At 44.4% G+C, this 16,980-nt stretch overlaps 1 protein-coding gene across 1 annotated transcript; it reads right to left on the reverse strand.

Moving 5' to 3' along the window:
- Nucleotides 1-1,581: 1,581 nt before the first annotated feature.
- LOC114616497 (group XIIA secretory phospholipase A2) lies at nt 1,582-16,516 on the reverse strand. The gene is made up of 4 exons (XM_028761943.1): nt 16,286-16,516; nt 7,411-7,487; nt 5,944-6,109; nt 1,582-2,572 (listed from the first exon to the last, which is right to left on the reverse strand). The coding sequence occupies exons 1-4, from the start codon at nt 16,500-16,502 to the stop codon at nt 2,454-2,456; spliced, it is 579 nt and encodes a 192-aa protein (XP_028617776.1). The 5' UTR covers nt 16,503-16,516; the 3' UTR covers nt 1,582-2,453.
- Nucleotides 16,517-16,980: the final 464 nt, after the last annotated feature.

Genomic DNA, 16,980 nt, shown 5'->3' on the forward strand with positions numbered 1-16,980 from the left:
CACCCATACATATAAATGAATGAATGAATTTTAGGAAAGAAAAGAAGAAAGAAGTAATGCAAAATCATTAAGAACAGTACCACTGGGCTGGAGAGATGGCTCAGTGGTTAAGAGCACTGACTGCCTTTCCAGAGGTCCTGAGTTCAATTCACAGCAACCACATGGTGGTTCACAACCATCTGTAATGGGATCTGACGCCCTCTTCTGGCATGTCTGAAGGTTGAACAGTGTACTCATAGACATTAAACACATAAATTTGTTTAAAAAAAAAAAAAGAGTATCACTGTAGCTGGCACACGAAAGTGAGGCAGACTGTTACATCTCACATTCGGCACAAATGACCAAACATATATAACATGTCAAAGTGGACTTGGCCACCAGGTTCTCCCAGCATCCTCTAGTCCGTACCTATTACAGAGCATGGCTGGCATCCCCCAACCCATACCCTAAACTTCTCCAGCCCAGGGGTTGGGCTGCCCTTCCCTATATAATCCAGCCAGTTTGGCTGCCTGATCCTTTCACCACCCTTGACTCCTGGCTCTCCCCTCTCCTGCTTCTCACTTGGCCTGGCTGGGAGTTATGCTTACTCTGGACTCTCCCAGATGTTCCGGCCTCTGGCTCTATTCTCTCTGTTATCTACAGTAACCCTCTTTCTCCCCCACACTTTGACACCAGCATGTCCCTCATTATTTTCATTCACTGATAGTTTTACTGTTAGAATCTATTACTTCTAAATTTTTATTTAAGACAAACATTCAGATTTATTTTATGTGTATGAGAGTGTTGTACCACTTGCATTGCCTAGTGCTTACAGAAGTCAGAAGGGCTGATTACCTGGAATTGGAGTTTACAGATGCCTGTGGGTAGTGAAAACAACCTGGATCTTCTGCAAGATTAGTGAGTGCTCTTAACTGCTGAGCCACCTATCCAACCATATATATATTTCTGCATCTTTTATACAACGTAATGCAGTATGTTAGGAAGATATGTTTTGCCTGTTTCATTCCCCTCCAGAAAGTATCAGTTAAGGGTCCCATGCATTTTTAGGTAGCCACCAGGCACATCCTTGTTCTTGACTAATGGAGACACGTATGTTATTAAGGTGGCTGCCTTCATCTCAGCTTTGAAAGAAGAGATTCAGTTGGACCTAGCGATTCATATTAAAGACCAAAAACACAAACCCTTTCCTCAGAATGTGCTTCCTTCTGCCCGGTGCCACCTGTAATGACTTACAAAGAGCCACTTACCTTTGTCTTCTTTTCTGACATTCCAGGCAGCGGCTTACCTTGTATTTCTAGCTACGTGTTACTGCAAGGATAAACCTAGTTTAGTGTCTGGGATAGGGAAATCAGCAGTCAGTGGCCAGTATAGCCGAACATCCTGAGGCCATTAAAACATTTCCAATATTCATTGACATTTTAAGAGACTTCCTCAGCTTTCTGGGATTTGTTTTGACACCGGATAATTCTCACTGTAAGCGAGAGATCCACAAAAGATGGGTTTTTCTACTTTACCTTTCGCATCTTCTTTGATTCCACATAGTCTTGAAAACACTCTCAGGAGATAATCAAGAAGAAAATATTATTATCAAGAATAGCTTTTATTAAGACCTCCATTAGAAAACGTCAGACTTTTAACAATACTCCAGAACATTAGATGAGGAACAGGGATAACTCGGCAGCATATAGTGCATGGATTTGGCTCATTAAACCCGTCATTCCTAGAATTCATAGCAAAAGATGACGTTTGCTATAAGCACTTAGTGAAACAGGAGTGCTGGGATTCTAAATGTTGTACACATCACAATACTCGGATGTCCTGGGTATCTCAGATGTCTCTCGGGAGACGTACCAACCAGTGACTCCAACTGTATAAGAGATTCACACTTAGAAACCTTGTGACTGTGAGTAACATATTTATATCCACCTTAGTAAGCTCCAGAGAAACAATACATTGTGTATAATTAAAATGGAGAAATAATAGTTTCTCCAGGTATAAATGTATATTTGAAATTTCAAAATAAGTAATACTTCTAAGGGAAGACTGTCCTCTATCCCAAAATAAAATAATGCTGAAAAGTCCTTACAATGAATTTTACAGTTGCTTTCATTTTTATTGTTAAGTACAGCTATGAAAACCAAGTCACATGAGCTTGAGGCTTTTCTTCCCAGTTTGGGGGAGCCACTGAGACAGTGAGGCCCAGGAAGGCGTGCTCTTAGATGTCCTGCTCGATCCCAAGCATGCTCTCCCCTCTGCTTCCTCCTGGCCCCCACCCTTTTCACTTTGAGGTTTTAAAATCAAGAGACAGCCTAGTAAGGTCTCAAAATGACCCATCACAAAAAACAAAAGAAACAAAAACAAAAAACTAAGGCAGCGTTAGGCTGTGGAAGCATCAGATCTTTGGCAAGGATTGTCCTCCGTTCTCGCCTGCTCGCCAGCTGTCAGGGGCTTCTTTATAGATCTGTTTTCTCCTCATAACGACACCAGCATGCAGCCCGCTGGCTGTCCAGGTATGGCTTGCAGCCTAAATGGATGACGCTGTCAAACAGGAGCTCCACCGTTGTCTCACAAGCTGCAGAGTACAGATGTGTTGTCACCGCTGGGCAGGTGTCAGGCATCACTCATCCCCAGCTCAGTCCCCTTCTCTATAACCTGCTGAGCACACGGCCACACATGGCAGCAGGCACACAAACATGTAGCAGGCCAAAGTCAGCCCAGCCCTCACATCAGCAGTATACCCTGCAGATTCCATTTTAGTTTCTTTTCCATGAGATGTGCGGGTGTGTGTGTGTGTGTGTGGGTGGGTGCGTGCATGTGTGTTGTGCATACTTGGTTTCGAATGTTCAGATAATTTTTGTAGACAAATCTTTATGAAACACAAAACAGGTTGTCAGTGTTAGTTTCCTTTTAGCTGAAAGATGTAACCATAATAAAGATGTCTGACAACCAGACACACGCTAGTGGTCTAAGTGGTGAATTCAGGCTCGTCTGAGGCAGAGAGCTCCTTTCTGGACTTCCTGGGACTTCAGAGTCAGAGCTCCAGCATGAGACTGACTAGCTGGAGCAGTCAACAGACACAGCACAGGCTTCACAGTGAGAGAGTCAACTTGACACAAGTTCCTGTCCCCACTTTCCTTCCCTGAAAGATACTGGAATCCCACCTTTTGTGAGCACCAAAAGAAAACTACATTATCTAGCACAATATTTTAAGGAAAATGCATAAAAAATGTTACTTTTCTTTCCTGGCTTTATCTTTGCCACTTATCTTCTGACTTTAGTGTATATTCTTTGCTTCATAGAAGGAAAAGTCTTATAAATACTTGTACTGAAATATTTCCACAGAGATTTCAGTTCACCTTATGACAAGGTTGACTGGCAGTTGGGACTCCAGCGACTTAGCTTTCGGGAGTCATCACCTACTCTAGGGTGGGACTTTCAATAGAACTGGTGCTTTACATCCATCCTCCATGTCCCTGTGAGATGCACCTATAAACTTACAGGTTCACCAAGTTGGCCCTGGATGGAACCATTTCTATTGCTGTTGCTCTTGTCACATGCCATAACCGGATAGTGAGTCCCTATTGCTGGGGTTATAGGACATGATGAAATCAGGCTGACAGCAATCTAGAAGCTTCTTCCCCATTCGCTGACATTTGTAGTGCCAGAAGATGATAGCTTGCTGGGGAACTATTGTCACTGACTTTTCCGCTTGGCTATGGCCCTTGGTGTTAATGCCATCAACATGACATGCAAGGTGTGCCCATGGTGCACTATGGTATGCACTTGTTATGGGTAAAGCCCACTACTTTCTGATCAGACTTAAAGCCTGTCACATACGAGGGAACTAATGCATGGTATTTAAGACAGGCAAAGCCCTGGGGAAACTGCAGGCTGTACTTGGGAGAGTATTGCTACTGTTTTGTTACATTGCCAATTAAATGTTCATTCTTGTTTATGTCCACATATTTTTGCTGTTGTCTGCTTCAGTCATGGAGAAAGGCTTATTTTTACAGTGAGTACTGCTTACTGTTGAGTCTCATAACTGGCCAAATATGGAGGGTAAGTCTCTACTGTCATGGCAAAGAGATTCATTGCTCAGAAAACAATCAGGTGTGTGTACATACACCTGCAAACACACTCACATTCACCTCTCCAAGGCTCAGGAGATATCACAATACATACATACATACGTATATCACAATATATACATACACACATACAATACACATATACATACATATATCACAATACATACATACGTACGTACATACATACATACATACATACATTCATACATGGGAGAAAGAACAGAAAGAATGTGAAAGGCTGAAGTCCTCTGGACCTGACCTGACCGTCATCATGGAGAGAGGCCACTGTGGTGACCCACAGAATGCCTTGGCATTAAAGTCATGACTGTAAATAATCAAAACAATATAGTGTTAGCCAGGTAACAGGAGAGAAGTTGTTAGTATTCCCTCCCTGAGGCTCCAGCCACCTTTCCCACATACATCCCAGCTCTTCTTGCCCTTAAGGATATAAGTGTACACAGGTGGGTGGGAGGTTGGGGCTTGGCCCAGAGAGTGGCAGGATACGGAGGTGTGGCCTTCTTGGAGAAAGTGTGTCACTGTGGGGTGGGCGTTGGGACCCTCCTCCTGGCTGCCTGGTAGTCAATCTTCTCTTGTTTACCTTCAGAATAAGATGTAGAAGAACTCGTCTCCTCTAGCACCATGTTGGCCTGGACACTACCATGCTTCCTGCTAAGATGACAATGGACTGAATCTCTGAACCTGTAAGCTGGCCCCTATTAAATGTTGTCTGTTTTAAGAGTTTCCTTGGTCATGGAGTCTCTTCACAGCAGTGGAAACCCTAACTAAGTCAGGGCTCTAATGAAGCAACCTTCCCAAGTCCTCGTCACCCATGCTAGAGTGCAACTTGAGGTGATGTAGCTGTTTCTGAGTTACTTGAGCTCCCGTAGGTACTATCGGTGAACTCACTGCTTTAGAAGCTGGACTCTGATGTGATTGTTTCTTTGGTCTGCTATTGGTGCTCTATCTAGTATAAACATCGCTCTTTACACATCCCCAGGAAAAGCCAAGCCACATGCAGCCTCCTGATCTGGGGTCACAGGCACATGAGCCATCAATCTAAGAGCTGTACTACACGCGAAACTTCACTGGTGCTGTGCCTGTCTGTCTATATGAATATCTATGTTCCTCTAAGAATTATCTGTTGAAGATAACCTAACCTCTGAGGTAAAGAAATTAGGGTAGGAAGGACTCTGGGAAGTGACTGGGTCATCGGGGTAGTACCCTCATGAACGGGATAAGTCACATTAAAAATGATTAACTTTCAGACATAGCTCAGCAGTGGGGGGCTTGCCTAACACTCAAGACACTCAGTGTAATCCCCAGTACTGCAACAGAGCAGAAGTGCAGACAAACAAAATGGAATCCCAGAGAGCCGCCTAGTCCTTTCCCCATGTCTCATGAGACAACTCGAAGGTGTGGTCTACAAACCAAGCAGAGAAACTTGCAGATGCTGACACTCGTGCCTTCATCATGTAATCCCTAGCCTCCTGCATGATTTCTGTTGTGTATAACCAACCTCAGCTTATTACACCTTATTACAGCATCCCAAGTGGACTATGGCAACTTGCTTCAGGCTTCAGCATTTAGTTTCTGAATGATTAGATCTACGAATCTAAGAGAGATGAATTCTTCCCTTCTCTGCCTCCGATATTCCTTCAGAACACTTTGCTTTTGTGGCTGTGTGTAATTTTAGATTACAAAAATGATCAGCTAGCTCCTCACTGCAGGCAAACGGGGCAGCTGTACCATGTGAGCCAACGCATATGAGAAGGCTCCATCGGCACGCTTCTCTTGTGATCATGTGTTTGCTGCACTATGAGGAACTCTCCAAGCCCAGCCAGCAGGCCACCCTTACCCTGGACGTTCTGAGCTAGTCCGAGTGTCTTCTGCACATCTCTGCAGATCTTAGAAAGGCAGTATTGGAACTCCTCGTCACAGTCGTTCTTGCCTTTCCCACACGTCTCATAGCACCTGTCGTGCTGGTTGCAGCACTTGGTCAGGGAAGGGATGCCGATGTTCAGCTGTGAGATGCATTGGATAGACTGTTGTCAGGAAGATGCGAAGCTCCCGGCAAAAGTGACACGTTCAAATGGACTCCATAGAAGTAAAGGACAACTGCTATAGACAATCCCCAAACCCACATCTGCCTATAAATGTTTCCTGTGTTGGAATCTCCCCGCTCTCCTTACCCGTTCCCAGCCATGTAACTGTGTCAGCCACACCCACTCCTCTAGTCTGCAGTTAGCTAACTGTCAGTAATTTTCACAACTTTTAACTATCTGAAACACAATGCTCAACTGACTGACTTTCTTTTTAGCTTTATTTATTTATTCATTTGGGGGAGTTGGCGGGGCACAGGAGGGTAGCCAGAGGAGGGTGTCTTCTTCTATTGCTGCCTGCCTCACTACCCTGAGACAATTTCTCACTGAGCTACTGAAGACCACTGTTTTGACTACACCGATTATCCAGAGAGAGCTCTGAGGCTCTGCCTGTCTCCATCCCCCCACACTAGACACATGCAGCCATGCCTGGCATGTATGTGGACGTCGGGGACTCACTCAAGGGCTCATGCCTGCACAAAAGCACCTTACCACTGAGCCATCCCTTTAGCCCCCAAAGCATAGCTTTACAAATAACAAGTCTAAGAACATTCAAAGAAATCTCGAGGGCTTTTATGATCTTCGGATTTTCAAAGTATTTTGTGACCCTTCCTCCAAATAAATGTACTTTCTGTGAAATGTTGCAGGAAACTCTTAAACGCCTATAATTCAAATGGTGGTTTGTTTGTTTTTTTAACTGTAGGTATTTTTTCATTTTCAAGAGATAGCATTACTTTGAATCTGTAACTTAGCTCTAGTTATTTTAATTGACTGACACAGCCCTGGTGGGCAGGAACTGTTGTTATGAACCTCCCTCCACTATCCATTGGTGACTCCTGGCTTGTGGAGTCTCCCCAAGAACAACTGCTGCACTCACTATGCTGTGCCTCACTTGGCCTTGTTCTATACAGAAAACAAGCCTCATCCGCTTTCCCCTCCCTAACCAATATTACTTTGCACTTTACAATTTCATGTTATGTTTGTGATAATTAGAAACTATCATTTATGTGATACTTATACAAAATAAAAATTAAATCATTATTTTAAATACATTTGATATTGTTTAGCTGTTAAATGTGTTTTATCAGAAAACAATAATACATGCAATCGTTCCATAAACAATGTTATTAGAGCCTGAGGAAACACTTATGTCTCGGATTACTAAAAATATTAGACTAACAGTCACAAAGCTTATCAAAGGGAAAAAAAAAAAAACTACTTACATGAACACCAAACAATGGAGAGCCACACCCATTTGGTGGTGATGGTTTATATCCGTAGCGTGGAACAGGCTTTGATCCTATATAAAATACAAATGATGTCATATTTAGTTTAAAATATGAAAGAAGTAAAATACATATTTGTAAAGGCATACAACGTGCTTGACTAGCCGTGAAGATGTCTAGTACTCACTTTGACCAAACATGAAGAATGATGTATTTATTCCGATGAGTTCTAGAATGCTTGATCATGGGAATATTTTTAGTTCGTGAAGAACACAGAACCTATGCAAATGTGCAGGACATCCACAGATGTGAAGCATTCATGAAGGTCATTACTATTTATAAGTACACACTGTCAAAGCATGCCAAAGCTTATGCTGGACCACAGGAGACTTCAAAGGTGCGCACGATACTGCATCACACAAATCAAAGATCTACACTGTCTTCCTGCACATCTAATGCTTGAGTTTCATGGATGAAACCTGCTAGGCATGCACTGTATGCTTTTATTCGATAATGTTCCATCCCACAAAAAGCTCAATACCCATCAACTGGAAGGTGTTTAACTAAAGCCTAATCTAAGATAGACAAGGCTATGCAATGGCAATCTAATACTTTTAGTATTAGTATGGGCATGATAGAACCATAGATTCGGCCTCCACTCCCTGCAGCCAACTCTTTCATGAATGCAGCTAATAAAGTCTATTCATAGCGCACCTAGATCATGGCATTCTGTGAGAGTGACCCACGCAGGAAAACATTCATATTCCAGCAAGGCTTTTCCTGGTGATACTTCTGACTGGTATGGTTTCTAACACACCATGCCATTAATCTGCCTACTTCCTTTACTATTTGGTTCTCCATACTGAAATGTAAAATGAGATAGGCCTCTCTCTGTTGTACATGCCTCGTGCCTAGCATAGCTTCTACATGTAGTTAAGTTTCCAATGAATGCCGCTGACAGATGGTCAGATCAATGGGCACTGGGCAGATGAAGGCTAATCCCTATGACATCTGTCACATTTGTTACATGTAAGCACTATCGCTGTTTACTCTTCAGTCTTTTGAGTTTCCTGGGCCTTCATTTACTGGCCTACAAACACTGACTGCTTCTAGCTTGTTACATTGCTTTAAAATGTGGCAGTCAGGGGCCCTCACGATGGCTTAGCTGGTAAAGTATCTGTTACCAAGCTTAACTACCTGAGTTCAACCCCACCCCCAACCCACATGATAAAGAGAATCGGTTCCCACTAGTTGTCCTCTTGACTTCCACACGCACACTGTGGGATGCATATACCCATACACCTACATCATACATACATGAAATAAATAAACTGTAAAACTTAATCATTACATATGATGATTGAGGTAACAGAATATTCATTTTAACACAGCTCATGGAAGCTGTATCTCAGGGCTAAACTATCAAATGGCAGCAATAAAAAAAAAAGTACTTCCTAAAACTGAGCTTTTAAAATATCTACTCCTAGCTGGGCGTGGTGGTGCAGGCCTTTAATCTCAGCACTCAGGAGCCAGAGGCAGACAGATCTGAGCTCAAGGCCAGCCTGCCTCATCTACATAGTACATTCCAGGACATCAGGGCTACATACAAAGACCCTGTCTCAAAAAAAAAAAAACTCAAAATATAAATAAATAAATACCTACTTGTAGAATTTCAGCATTCCTGTTATTAAGTTTTTAGACCTGTTACAGGATTGTTGAACTCTATTTCGTTGGATTTACTTCACTATCTGCCATTGTTTGATAAGCTTTACATCTACAGCCATCTGCCCAGTATGACCTGGAGTTGTAAACTTGAGCCATAGATATTAATCTGAACTGAGGCAAGCATCATCTTACTGAGATGAGTCCTCTCTAGCAACAGTTATGATGTTAATCCAGCCCTCTGAGGGACCACTCAGCCAGTTGTGACTCTGCTCCCACGGGACTATCATGAGAGACCACACATTTTTATCTATGATTTAAAGCCCTGTGCAAGAAGGCAGATACCTTATTTATTTATTTATTTATTTATTTATTTATTTATTTATTTATTTATGGTGCTGGGGACTGACTGAATTGAACTCGGGGCCTTGCAAATGTGAGGCCAGAACTCTAGCACTAAGCTACATCTCCAGCCCAGGCTATTTCCTGTTGCTAGTATCACAAAGGCCAAGGTAACTTTTTTTAAAGGAGGTTTATTTTGGCTCATACTTCAAATCCAAAGTCCAGGAGTTGCATCTAACTATGGCTTTCTCGCTGGCTTCATCCTCTCAAAGATCAAAGCATCACGTGAGTAGAGACCAGAGTGAGAGAAAGCAGCCAAACAGGCTTTACTGCATACTCAGTCACAAGATAACCCTATTGATCCATTAAGTAGACACAGATCAGACATGATCAATTCATGAGGGCAGAGTCCTCTGCACCTCTTAGTACTGCATCTTTCAGTGGAGGAACAAGCCATACTCAAGCCATAGCAGGAAGAAAGACTGAACTGGCAAAGCGTTCCTGGGAAACACACTCCAGTTCCTTACGCATTTGTATAAAGCTTTCTCTTGAGCAGGTTTTAACAGTGAGTGGTTTCAAATGCTTACAAACCTCTGATGCAGTGGTTCTCACCCTGTGAGGCTCCACTCCTTTGGGGTTGACTGGCTTTGTCACAGGGGTCACACATCAGATATTCTTCATATCAGATATTTATGAGTCATAACAGTGGCAAAATTACAAAAACATGGTTGGGGTCATCGCAACATGAACTGTATTAAAGGATCATAGCATTGCGAAGGTCAAGAACCATGGCGCTAGAGATATACATAAATCAAGGAGCCAGACTATTAATACTCTTTTTAAAAAGCACTACAAATACACTATAGTGTGTTCAAATTCTGAAAGAGGATATATACTATATATTGTTTTTCAGGTTAACAACTGTTTTCAATTCAGAAGCACATCACCTAAAAATCCATCAGGAAGCTGATGGAAGTCAGGCTTATTATTTTAAAATGACAGCTTGCCCTATGTTTCTGCTTGCTCGGATAACAGGTACATTCCCCTTCCCACCTATAAGTCTGCAGATTTCTGTCGCCACTCACGTCCAGACGTTATCACTCTCAGACAGCAGATACAAAGCAAGGAGGTGTGTGCACTTCTGATACCTGCTTATCTGTCTGGTTTTTTTTTCTTTTAAAACTAGGAATGTATTTCCTTTCCTGTTCATACAACAATTCTTCCATCTTTCCTTCCCTTTATACCTGATCTAAATTGTCTTCATTTCCAAGCTGTATAAATTCTCCCGGACCCTTGATGACTGCAGTGACAAAACATAGGGATGCTAGCATCCACCAACACGCACAGACACTTTCTTCATACGGAGATACTGTCAAGCAAGAGAATGACCAGATGCAAATGAAGTTAGAAAAAGATACCAAGTAACTATGCTCACCATGGAGAAGCAGAGGACTGGGGACAGAGACAGTGGAGAGACTCCACGGGTAAAAGGAGAGAGTGAAGGTGTAGAGCAGCCGTGTCAGACATGCAAGTGCTTCCTGCAGAGGAAGGGTAGCAACACTGAGTAAGATCCATCCGGAACTGGGCTGTCTAGTCTGGCCTCAGTGGGAGAGGATGTGCCTAGATCTGCAGTGAGTTGAGGTATCAGGCTGGGTTGGCACCCAGGGGTAATCTTACCCTTCTTAAAGATGAAGCGGAGAGAGGGATGGGGGAAGGACCGTGTGATGAGGATACTGGGAGGAGGGACTGTGACTGGAATGTGAAACAAATAAATTAATGAATGGGAAAAATACCCATCCATACCTACTTTTTATGAAACATTGAAAAGAATGCTAAAATACATGCTGGGAACTGACTCTCTAACATCTGCACTGACAGGGACATGCGCTTGTATGTTTTGTCAGTTGGGGGTTTCTTTAGAACAACCAACTGATGTCTCCTCTCTCAAACAGCCTCCAAGGTCACCTCACCTAGAAGGAGCATCTTCTGTATCTGACACCAAGGTTGGTTGTTTTTCTAATGTTTATGAGCAAATGAGCGTAACTCTAGGAGTTTGTCTTCCCTCCCTAGATGATGCCTAGCACACAATGAGCGCCCAAGAAATTACGAGATATGAGAAATACTCTGCCAAAATTAAGATGTTCTCTTTCTATAGAATGAGCAAATAAAACCACCACAAACAGAAGTAACTACTTTGCTGAAACAGTTCAGGGGTTTAAAGTTCTAAATTCACCTTTATACTGAAATATTACTTCAAGGCTGGCTCAGCAGGCAAAAGCTCTTGCCCTACACACCTGAAAACCTGAGTTTGAGCCCCAGATCCCACAGTGAAAGAAGAGAATGACTTCCCAAAAGCTGTGATCTGACCAATCACACGTTCATGTCACGGCATGAGCATGCGTACTTCCTCCCTCTCCCTCTCTCTGCCCCCAACTCAAAGAAAATTAAATACGTGGACACACACTCAACAAATAAGGTTAAATTTAAAACATAATTATTTAGAACAAATCATATATAAAGCTGCTTACTAAAAAAATATTAAAGTTTTAATGTTCAGCGTCTCTTAACATCACTTATAACAATATTTTAAATAATGTTAATATTTTGCTTCTCTTGCAGAGGGCCCAGATTGGGTTCCCAGTCCCCATAGAGAGGTTCACAACAGTCTGTGACCCCAGCTCCAAGGCTGATGCCCCCTTCTGCTCCCTGCCTCCATGATGAATGTATCGAACATCCGTATGTGCAGGCAAAACTCTCACACACATAAAAAATAAATACTTAGCTGATTCGGGCGCCAAATTATGTACTAACGTTATTTAAAATACTGTTGTACGTGGTATTAAGAGACGCTAAACATTAAAACTTTTAACATTTCCACTATTAGTTGACTTTTACAAAGCAAACAGAAGCTCATTTGGAAGAAACACAATTAGGCGTCAAACCTCAATATCAATACTAACGTCAATACTGACGAAAGTGGCTGCCTTCTTAGTGTTTTCTCCTCCCTCTATGCAATCAAAACCTAAGTATTTGCAGGAAGTGAGACACAGATTAGTATTCTCTTCCCCCTCCCTCGCGACCTTAGTTTTTCTGAATTTGATATAAACACTTTGAAACAGATTCAGTCGTTTCACCTGGAAGAAAACCCAGCAGGTGAGAATCTCAGAGGGTGGTGACGGTGTCACACAAAGATCTTACCACTGTGTATGTGGGGCATAAACTAGTGGTGATCCCAACTGGTATCACTAACTCAACACTTGAGACTTAACCCGTTCATCTCCATGGCTCTGAGAATAACTGTTTTCCTAAAGCCAGCGGTTCTCAGCCTTCCTAATGTGACACTTTAAGACAGTTCCTCATATTGTGGTGACCTCAACCATAAAATTATTTTTGTTGTTACTTCATAACTAATTTTGCTACTGTTGTAAACCATAATGTAAATATCTGATATGTGGGATATCTGATATGTGACCCCCTGTGGGGGGTCGAGATCCACAGGTTGAGAACCACTGCTCTGGGTCATTCATTTCCTGTTTTCCTCAGATGTCCCAACATCTTCATTCTTAGGATTTCTAGAAGCTGATGGCTTCTTTCCCTTTCCTCTTCATTGAAAGATAGTCAATCAAACCCACCCACCTAACATCGGTGCCCACATCCTACCTCCACCCTCCTAACAGGGGTGTGCTACCTGCTCTTGGCCAGCCTCTCCCTTTGCACACTTAGAAATTACACTTCTCAGGTATGACAGGACATGACTTCAGTATCCTCTCCAATCACCTCCTCTACCTTTTCTGCCTTAGTCACAAATAATGACAATTCTTTAGGTTCTTCATTCATGTTACACCTCAAATACAAACCCTCTCTCATCACCCCAACTCCTGCTAACTCAAGACAAAACCAGTGCCTTTTGTCTGGACTCTTAAGATTTATTTATTTTTTTTATATGAGTACACTGTAGCTGTCTTCAGACCCACCAGAAGAGGGCATCCCATTACAGATAGGATTACAGTTTCCATTATAGATGGTTGTGAGCTACCATGTGGTGCTGGGAATTGAACTCAGGACTTCTGGAAGAGCAGACAGTGCTTTTAACCACTAAGCCATCTCTCTGGCCCTTGTCTGGGCTCTTGCACACAGCAGCCTGGCTCCATTTTGGCTTCCCTACCTCCACTACCGCTTAATTCTCAATACAGCATATGCTCCTGCTAACACATATGTCACTAGAGGAAAGAACAACTTATTCAAAATTCTGTAAACACTTTAGAAGCTGCTTCTATTTTTTAACAGAAATAGAAAACGTTTCTCACATAATTTCCTTTGATGTCAGGGAGGAACAAAGTGAAGGGCTGGGAAGCTGATCCAGGCAGGTAATGGTGATTATTATGCCACGTTAAGCCGAGTTTAAGGCAGACGAGTGTGTGCGTATAACCCCAGTGTTGGGAGACCACAGAGACAGGCAGATCCCAGGAGCTCACTGACCAGCGGTATCAGGGAGATCCAGGAGTTCTTGCCTTACCCAGGAGCCTGGTGGCAATAAAAGTAAGTGAAGGGAAGTTTAAAGCAACCTTTTCATCGGAACAGTATTAGTTTGAGATGTTCTCAGCGTTAACAACGCTACAGCTGGGACTCAAGCTGTTTCTAAAGACTGCACCTTTCAAGTCATCCTTGTCTCTGTAAATAACAGCTGCATCTTCCCGCTGCCACAGGCAGAAATCCTCAGTCACACTGACTGGCTTCCTGTGAGCCGGTGCCCTCTGGACTGTGTCCTCACTGTCCCTTCCTGAAACATTCTTTCCCTGATCATCACAGAGTTCTCCTACTTTCCAATCCTGAGACTTTCTTCTTCTTCTGTCCTGGAACAGCCTATATGAAAGGCAAATGGCTCCCAGTCCTTCCCAGGGCCACTGCAGTCATCTTTCATTTCTCGTTCTCGAGGCACTGGTCACAGCAGACCTGTGGACAGCGAGTACACAGCTCTCCAGACTCACTGGCTGCTTCTCCGCACCAGAACACAAGCTCCGGTAGGGCGATCTCATTGGCCACTGCTGAATCCTCCCCTTGCCAACAGCTGACACGTGCTCAAGACTAAAGTCTGCATAACCGTAAGGAATTAAGCTAGAACTTGTGCCTTAGCAAAGTTATTATTTACTCCTTGTTACCCACGACACCCCGCTAATACAGTTTACAAAAACAAAATACTGTACAGGAAGAAAATATTCTTCTTGGTGCGTACTGGTGGAAGCTCTTAGGCATAAGCTTTGGAGGCAAAGTGGGATCTCTAGAATCTATTCAATGGAATGGTCTTTATATTATCATAAAGGCGGAGGCTAGCTGGACGCTCATAAGCTGCAGGTGGCATCAGTTTTACAGGAAAGATTTTTTTTTTATCAAGTTTGCTAACTAGGCAATCAGGGTTTCTCACTAAAGTCAAGGATTTCCCTATTATTTTCAGCCGGTAGACTTGGCTAGTCTCATAAGAAACTTGGTTTTCACAAGTTCTATCCTAACATTTTGAATTGCCAAACAGAAGCCTCATCCCACCCACCCCCTCAAACACACAAATCAAATGCTCTAAAACAAAACAAAACAAAACAAAATCAACAAAAAACCCACAAACACTCAAATTGCGGCCTTAAGTGTTGATTTTATTATCATCCACACTGCCAGGAAGCAAGTTCTCAGATTCAAATAGAATGTTTAAAAACAGTAAAAGGAGTGAGCACAAAAACTCTAATACAGTGATACCCAATGAAAGCTACAACGCGGACAAGGTGGCTTGTGTCTGTCATCCAAGCACCCGGAAGGCCAAGGAACAGGAGTTCAAGGCCAGCCTCAACTATATCCCAAGTTCGATACCAGTGTGGACTACTTGAGACCCTGTCTCAAAAATCAAAGCAAAACAAAACTGCAAGTCTTAACAGACTGTTTCCTAGAAGTTAGGGGAACTCTTTCAATGCAGTATACCTCTCTCAAAAACCAAGTACAGCAGAAATCGACACAAAAGTCACAATTTATTTTACTACCTAGCTTTGCAGATAAGCAAACAAAACAGCATTTAATATCAACTGGTGGCTTTTAAATTGTCGTTCGGCTTTATATGTTTAACTGAATCAATTATATGATGTGTGTGTGTGTCTGTGTGCGCGTGTGTGTCCACACGCGCTAAAAATCAGTCCCACTTCCCTCCCAGCTTTCGTACATCAATAAGTTCTTAGGCAACTTTGTGCAATGGCGGGGAAAGAGGGCGGAAAAACTCAGAAGCAAAGGAGAGCAGAGTGCAGAGCGCGCACTCAGGTGACCTCTCACATTTGTTCCCAGCTTGCTCAATCCCAAGGACAGCACGCTCCAAGCGCTGCTCATTCTTTCCACACCCGCAGTCAATGTCTGCCTGGCACCTGTTCCCCTAGCTCCCTGTCCCGCCACCGCTTCCCTGTACCTGTCCCCGCCCCCTGCTCCGCAAGTGTCCCTCCATCTTCTCGCACCTTACCTGTCCCCCATCCCCCTGCTCCCCACACTTATCCCTCCAACTCCGGCTCCACACTTGTCCCTCCATCCCCCTTCCCTGTACCTGTCCCCGCCCCCTGCTCCGCAAGTGTCCCTCCATCTTCTCGCACCTTACCTGTCCCCCATTCCCCTGCTCCGCAAGTGTCCCCCCACCCCATCCCCGTCAACCTGCCCCACATTTATCCCCCCCCCCCATCTACCTGCTGCACACTTATCGCTCCATCCCCCTGCCCCGCACCAGTCCCTTCATTTCCTCGCTCCATACCGGTCCCCCCATTCACTTGCCCCGCACAGATTCTCCCAGTCCCCCGCCCCCGCCCTCCCTCCTCCATCCCCCCTCTCTCCCCGCGCCCCGGCGGCTCACCGTCGCTGCACTTGTACTGGCAGAGCCCGTCCTCCCCGCCCAGCAGATCCAGCGCGGCGTTGAGGTACGTGTCTATCTTATGGATGCCGTTGCGGATGGTCTTGAGGGTGGCCCTCCAGTCGGTGGTCTGGTCCTGCTCCTGGCCGCGCACGGTGATCAGGAGGAGCAGGAGCAGGAGCGCAGGGCCCCGGGCGGGCGCGGGCCGCAGAGCCACCATCTGCAGGGCCGGGGCGGCCGGGCTGGGCAGCGGCGCGCGCTCCGGCTCAGGCCCCCGCCTCCTCCGCGCTCGCGCGCCCGCGCCCCGTCACTGAGCCGCGCCAAACGGAGGGCCTGCCCGGGCACGCGCGCCGCTCGCTCCCCGCGGCCGCGGCCTGCACAGTGCGCATGCGCCGGAGCGTGGGAGCCTGGAGAGTGCGGTGGCGACCTCCTCGCCCACGTGGTCTCCCGAGCGCTTCCCGTAGCTTTGCGTCATGACTCTGTGGAGTCGTAAAAACGCCCTTGTCCGTGCCCTCGACATAGTCATTGCTTTGTTTTAGCACCGTAATGAGTTTGTTTTGTTTGTTTTTTGTTTTGTTTTTCAAGACTGGGTCTCTGTGTAGCCCTGACTGTCCTGGAACTCACTCTGTAGACCAGGCTGGTCTCGAACTCAGAGATCCGTCTACTAGGATTAAAAGCATACACCAGCCAGCACCTCC

Source organism: Grammomys surdaster, unplaced genomic scaffold (assembly GCF_004785775.1).
Source record: "Grammomys surdaster isolate TR1022 unplaced genomic scaffold, NIH_TR_1.0 332325, whole genome shotgun sequence".
NCBI classification, from domain to species: Eukaryota; Metazoa; Chordata; class Mammalia; order Rodentia; family Muridae; genus Grammomys; species Grammomys surdaster.